Below are 7604 nucleotides of genomic sequence, written 5' to 3' on the forward strand. Positions count from 1 at the left end.
GGTGGAAGTAATGGGGTAAAAGTGGTTAGGACTCAGGTATTTATTTTGGTAGGAGTCTGTACTGCAGATAGTGAAGAGCAAGGCCATCTGAGGGGACTTAAGTCACAGACAAGGCCTTTATGTGCTTTGTGCCCCATGTTGTGTCACAATATAAGACATATTGTGTCTTATATTACATATTATGTCTTTATTTTATATATTTCCAATTGTCACATTCAAATATGATACCATTGAGTGGCAGAGGGTGATGTTACCAAACTGTAGCATCCCCAGGGGATGGATTGTGATATCATAACCCTCACTCCTTATTCAGGCACCTTCAGAGACTGGCTCAACCCAGGACACCTGCAAGCAGGAGCAGCCACCAGTCTTTAGCTCTCCCCAGCCCTCTGCAACACATTGACATGGACAGGGAGACAAAACTGGAAGGGCTGCCAGAGGCCAGCAGCCAGACAGGGACAGCTGCCCGTGCCCTGGCTGAAAACAACTCCTATTGCTCTATGGCTGTGGGTGGCCTCCCGCCTGAGGTCTGGGCAGGACTCTTCCGTCAGCAACAGCATCTCCTAGACCCTGTGCTGCCCTGGCTGCACCAGAGGCTGGTGGGAATATACTGGGATGAGTGGTGGCTGGTTGAGGCCGCAGAGAGCAGCATCCTGAACAGCCTCTGCATGCATGGTCCAGTTGCAGATGTCTTGATCCAGAGGCTGCAGCATTTCCTCCATGAGGACACAGGACCACTGGTCCACAGTGTCATCAGCATCATAGAGAGCTGGTGCAGTGAGAGGGCCCTTGGGCTCCTGCACTCCCACACTGACAGGGATGAGTATGATGACTCTGAAGCCACCTTCACCTCCAGTTTCAGCAGCTCCAGCTGGAGGTGGCGTCCAGGGGGACCCCACAGGAGTCCCAGCCACCTACAATCTGTGCCTATCCCTGCAGAGCAGGTCCAGCCCCAAGAAGAGCCAGGGCAGCAAGTGGCCACAGGTTCCTCTGCCCAGGGCAGCAGCTGCAGCCCTTCCACTCCCAGCCAGGGCAGGAACCACCTGTCTGGGAGGCCAAGGCACACCCCAAAGAGGAGGGACTCCAGGCCCCCAGACACCCTGCAGCCCAGCAAGGAGACTCCCCAGCAGCAGCACAAACATGGCTGGAGAAAATCTTCATAACAAAAGAAATAAATTGCTCTTTCCCTGACACAGTCTCTGGGCATGGCTTTTTTCCCTCCTCCTCCTCTGAGCCCATCCTTACCTAACAACCCCTAAGGGCCACAGGAAATGCTGCTACAACCTTAACAGTGGAAGATTTTCTGAAAAAGGTTTGTGCTTGCAGAAAAGTCGCAAGTGAAAGATTGACCTGACTCTCATCACAGGAAATACAGAAAACTCCAGTAGTGCCTGACACAATTTCTGCCTAAGGCATGAGTGAAAAACGTACAGGTTGGTGATGTACAGTCAGAGGAAAGACATAACCTGAAGGTACAACCAATTGAGTTCATTCAGTCAGTGAGGGTAAAAAGACCATGCATTTATATAGAAAAGAGTGATGCAAAAATGAAGGTGGGAAAAAAATGAAAGGCGCATTAAATTTGGGAGAGGAAGAAGAGGTACTATCAGAAACACTGTTCATCTGGACATTAATAATACATATTGATCCTGCTGGTGTGATTAAATGGTGATCCTTTTGTTGGAGAGAAGGAAAAATTAGTAAAGGCAGACAAAGAGGGGAAAAAAAAGTAATAATGTTTAATAAATCACCTTTCTTTTTTTTGATGTTCCTCCAAACAATAAGGTCAGTGGTCACCTCGAGAGATGCTTCTGAGCCACCTGCAACCACAACTCAGCCCACGAGAGCCTGGATGGCAAGAATTGCTCCCAGAAGAAGGGAGGAGAACTCAGCTGGCCAATAGCCTCAGCCAGGGAAGATGTAGAACAGGAGCTAGGGAGCAGCTTGGGAGGTATCCCTCACTGTCCTCTCAGGAAAAGCAAAGGACAGGACAAGAGCTGAAAGAGCCACACACTGCAAAGCCCAGTTCTGCAGTGATACTGACCTGCCTGCTGCTCTCTGATGCTGGCCTTTGTGAGAAATGGCATCTGTGAGTGCAAAGGCTCATGAAACCTCAACCTCAGCACCAGAATTCATACTTTAGAGGGACAAAGATATGCTGGAACAAATGAAGTGTTTTTCACCAGTGTTCTTCGTGCCAGAAAATGCACTTCCCTCAGAAATATGCTTCATCTGGAAGGAAAGTCTTGACTGAGGCTTAGCTCATTGATTTGGGATTGCCAGCAAGCTACTTAGAGGGGAAAGACCCTCTGGGATAGTGATTTGGGGCTTATGGTGATTTGGGGCTTCCCTAGTTGGTGTACCCTGAATTAACCTTGCTCTGCTTGTACTAAAAGTCATCCTCTGACCCACATCAAACACTGTGCAAATGAAGGCAGCAGCTGCTAAAACCTCAACACTACACAATGCTCAGCTTTGCCAGGAGGGTTTAATCCTAAGAAAATCTAATTGTGAGAAAAAAATACGTGATCTATGAGCTCATTGACACTGCACCTATTGCTCTGTGACTGTAGGTCATTTTGTGACTTTCCAATCTTCAACTGAATTGGATATTCTGGTTTTGACAAAGGACACTCATCATTATGCAGAGATATAACTACTAGTGACACTTCCTTTCTAGATTTATCCTGTTCACGTTCTACAACCTCCCATTGAGGCAGAACTCCTCATCTGGTCCTCTAAGACAATCTTTTTAAAAGATTCTTTCCACATATTTCAAATGACAGAAGAAACATTTTTGTTTTACCTAATTTAGGTAAATCAGTCAAGATTATTAGAAAAACACACAAAAAACCAACCAAAAACCAAAAAACAAACAAACAAACAAACAAACAAACAAAAAAAAACAAACAAAAAAAACCCGCATAAATTTATTTGGTGAATAATTTTTTAATTACTTTGTCCTACAGTAAAAAGATAAATTAATTTGTGTTAAAACAATGTATAGGAGTTGATAAATCTAGATTTTAGTACCATCTCTGGTGAAGAAATCCAGTTCTGACATCAAGTTTTCAGTCTTCTCATCTGTGCTTCTCAGTTCCCATCTGTTTATCTTCAGAAAATGAAGAGGCGTGATTGCATGAGCTATTCTGTTACTATGGAAATGGATGCCACAAAAAGAGCCCATTAATAAATATTTGAGAAATCTGCAGCCACCTCGTCATCTCCTCGACAACTCGTACCCCTCCCACTTCATATTGTTTCATATTACTGTTTTAAGGAAAGGTATGCATATTTCAAATGTTTATATAAGGCAATCTCATCCTCCATATACACTCACTGGAAGAAAATAAAGCATTTGTGCATTCTATAGAATTTTGTAGGCATGTCTTATCCAGAAACACAGCAATATGTAAGTACAGCAATTAGCCATAGACATGCCTCCTTTTTTTTTTAGGAAGACAAAAAAAAATCTTTATTTCCAAAATCTAACTCAATTTGTTTTTAACTCTTGAACATTCAAAAGGATTGCTCAAGTTTAACACTGTTTGATAAGGTGAGTGAAGAAGAAAAAGACCAGACAGTGATGAAACATAACTGATGTGTGATTTCTAGTTGCTGCCTTGTAACAGTGGCCAGCGGTTGCTGTAAACCATGTCTGGAGTCATGGCACTGACATGGCATTGCTGCTGTTGACTTGGTTCAATAACTTCATAGACCTCTGGCCACACCAGACTAATGTATATGGGCATTTCAATCAGACTTGTCCTTTTGAGATAAATACAAAGCAAATACTACTGCATGTTTAAATGGAGACACTATCTAAACTATATCAGTTGCTAATGGTACAGATCTTGCTGTTCAGGCAACAAACAGTTGGGTTAAAACCATCTCAGGACACATTGTGAGGAGGACAGTAGATGGTCACAACACTACAGCTCAGAATTTCAAAATGGAGCAGGTACAAAACATTCAATTGATCTCAAGAGTCTGGTGTTACAGCCATATCTTACTGCCAGAGTAATGGATCTAGTTCAATATCATAATTGTTTAGCAACCTTCCAAAAGGTTTAGCAACATTCCAAGTTGTCAGGAATATGCAGCTGACTATATATTTATATAAGCATAAGATAGTAAATAAATTGATCAATAGAAACTCCGTTAGGGTTGCTTGGAGAAGGATTTACTAGGCAGATATTCTGGTGGGAGCTTATTATAGAACACCCAACCAGGGTGAAGGTGCAGATGAAATATTCTATAAGCAGCTGGAAGAAGTCTCATGATCACTGGCCCTTGTTCTCATGGGGGACTTGAACTTGAGAAGTTAGAAGTGCCAAAGCCCAGCTAGAACCTAATCTGACCACTGCTCTAAAGGACAACGAAAAGTATTTCTACAAAGAAAGGGAAGGCAAAGGAGAATCTCTATCCTTTGTTGGATATGGGGGAAAACTGTGACAAGGAATGAGGAATTACCTTCTTTGTCTCTGTCTTTAATAACAAGACCAGTTGTTGTCAAGGTGCCCAGCTCCCATTAGCTGGAAGACAGAGACAGGGAGTGGAACAAAGCCCCCATAATCCATAAGGGAATGGTCAACGAACTGCTATGCAGCTCAGTCCCACACAACTCCATGGGGCTGGAGGAGTTTCACCCTCAATTAAAACTGCATGTACAGCTTTCCTGCTTCTAGGTCTATGCTTCTGATTTGGAGACCTGCAGTTCTCTGTGATTTTGTAAAACAAAATCTGTATGTGTTTAGATTCCTAGTAATTTTCTTCTTTTTGATAATAAAAAAAAAAAAAAGAAAAAATAAAAAATACATTTGGCTCTGAATTCCGAAGAAAAACTCACCAAACCGTTGCTTCTCATACAAGATCTCTGAACTAGCTTAGCATCAAATACTGCAGGTTAGAGATCAAGTTTCTTTTCATTTCAGTGAAGTTTGATATTGTCTCATGTCATACTTGAAATCTCTTGAGAATCTCTTCATTCCCATCAGTTTTAGGTCTTTTCTAAAATACACATGTGCTATGCTCAGAGGTCAGTCTTTTGGGTAACAGCACTAAAAATCATAGGCAACCTGAAAACCCAGGGTCTGCTTGCATTGGAAGCTGACCACCAGTAGCAGATAGAAACCCTGTACTTTTGCAGTAAAAATTGAAAACATTAGAATATACTTTAAATTTTGACCATGTTCTGTTTATCTAGTTTATTTATCCAACCACTACCTAGAGCTACAAGTGTCAAAGACCTGACAGCTCCTTTCGCCAAAGGAAAGCAATCTCACCCAGTAACACTTAAGAATTTCTTTGCCAGGCAGATACAGAAATACTAGGTTATATAGCTTTGGCTGTTTTCCTGTCACTCATTCCACCTCTCAGGTTACATTTAATTAACACAACAAAGACTCCTAATGCTTTTAATAAGCTGAAGCAATGGAAAATCTTAATATCTCTGGCTAAACCCACACACCTTCATGGACAGTATAAAAGCCTCCTTTAAGTACCTCCTTTAAGTACAAGGAGTGTGTTGAGAATTGACAAGGAAAAAATATGATTAAAAATACATTTCACTAACAACTGTACAATCAAAAGTATGAAAACTTAAAAGGTTGAGGTGGAACTCTTTCAGAGTTGTGTTTTTTCCAAGTCAGTTGGTGGTGAGGGAGAATGTCATATGCTTACTTACTTGTATTTTCTCACATTCATTTTTTCTATAAGAATGCTTCCTCTAGAACTTCATGCCAGAAGAAGCTGTGGCCTCCTAAGAGTGCTGAACAGCCTAGTAGGACAAGTAGAAATCGTAAAGAGTGTGGATCAGTAGATGTATAAGCATAAACCCTGCTTAAAATAAGGAATCAAAATTCATATAAAATAATCATAGCAATTTCTACAGAAGCAAAGGCAAAGGAAGCTATGAGAAAATAACTTGTGCCTTCTGTGCATATTTCAGAACTAGTGTTTGTAATACTCCTGAGACCAGAGCAATCAATATTACTTTTACATAGAAAAAATATATTTGTCTCAATATTTCTCAAATGGCGGAGAGCTGCCAGTGGATACTAAGCTGGAATATATTAGAAATGGACTTGATAACACTGAACTAAAAATCTTCTGTACAACCACCAGGAAAACCAGTAGAAAAATATGAAGCTTATGTGCAATATTCCTGTCACTATCACAAGAATGAAGTGTGATTCAGCTAGATTTATCCCTAATAAAAGGCAACTAAGAATATTGCTACATAATCAGCTCACTGAAAAAACACAAATAATAATGTTGTGTGCATGTTTTTCACCATGGCTGCAAGGTGATAGTGATAACATGAGCTCAGACTCAGGAAAGGAATTGAACCAACAAATCTCTCCATGAGATTAAAAAAAAAAAGAAAGGTATTGACTTTAAAGACTGCAAGTTGTTCTGCAGAGGGAAAATTACAGTAGAAGATGCTGATATTATATTTTTTCCTACTTTAGTTTTGAAATAAAAGCAAAATCTATGACAAAAATGACACAGTCTAGAAAACCATAATATATGTTCAGGATTTTTTCAAAATAGATTTTAAAATAACCTCTAAAAGAGAAGCGACAAAATGCGATTGTAAAGAAATAATTGTCTTGGAGATGATGGCTTTCTGCTGAGGCCTTGGAGGTGTCATAGTCTAGGGTAGTTCACATTTTTAATGGTTATAAAAAAAACCAAACATTTAAAGCTGTCAGCAGTAGTGTTTGCAAAGGAGTAAAGGAGGAAAAAGTAAAGCAGTAAGCTGGCAGAAACCACTCTCTGATGAATTTTAAGTGTGAAACCAAAGAACTACTGGCTTCCTTAAACAAAAACAAAAACAAAACCCAAACCAAACAAACAAAAAACCCAACAAACTCCAAACAACCCCCAAAAAACTCCAAACACAAACAAACAAACAAAAACAAATGGACAAAAAAAAAGGGAGGGGGGAGAAGAAACAGAGAAAAAGGAAAATTCTGAGGCATAAAGTTACACAGCTTGGATTTCTGCCCTTGAGAACCCCAATCCATGTGGTCAGTCCGAGGTTTTTTCCACCTGCAAATGCCTCTAAAGTGTGTATTCTTTTATGTGCTCACAGAGCTATCCAGTGGTTATTCGCTGGCCAGGAGCACATGAATCTGACATCTTAATGAATCCTAAATCATTAGGAGTTGCTTTCCAAAAGTGTTAAGCTTCCATATGCTCTGATGGGGAAGTCTAACTTTCTACCAATTTTTAGCACATCTGGAAATCAGGCCCTTGACTTAAAAATATACTTTTAGAGTATTTAAAAATGCTGTGCAGTCTTATGGCTTTGCTCTGCTACTGAAACGGGTACATGAAATGTGTTGTTATTTTCATCACATCCAAACTGATCTGTAAAACTTTTCCTATAAAATAACCACTAAAAGAAAAATGAAAAGGCAATCAATGGGCTGCTGACCTTGCAAACTTCTCCTGCCTTTATCAGAGAATGAAGTCTATTTAATTAGATCATAGAACAAATTCATTAGTACTGATTAGTTGATTCATACAGACTTGTTGATTTCTAAGTAAAACCACCATATATTGAGTGGAAACGTGAATACTCCCTACTATGAGGT

At 40.4% G+C, this 7604-nt stretch overlaps 1 protein-coding gene across 1 annotated transcript in view; it reads right to left on the reverse strand.

Moving 5' to 3' along the window:
* Positions 1-331: 331 nt before the first annotated feature.
* LOC114054671 overlaps positions 332-7604 on the reverse strand; it is a 15372-nt gene continuing 8099 nt past the window's right edge. The window contains exon 7 of the mRNA XM_027878035.1: positions 332-477. Within this exon, the coding sequence (XP_027733836.1) occupies positions 332-477 (146 nt within the window). The remainder of the gene's footprint in view (positions 478-7604) is intronic.

This window comes from Empidonax traillii, unplaced genomic scaffold (assembly GCF_003031625.1).
Source record: "Empidonax traillii isolate 1590-97213 ecotype Southwest subspecies unplaced genomic scaffold, ASM303162v1 scaffold37:size1818073, whole genome shotgun sequence".
Taxonomy (NCBI): domain Eukaryota; kingdom Metazoa; phylum Chordata; class Aves; order Passeriformes; family Tyrannidae; genus Empidonax; species Empidonax traillii.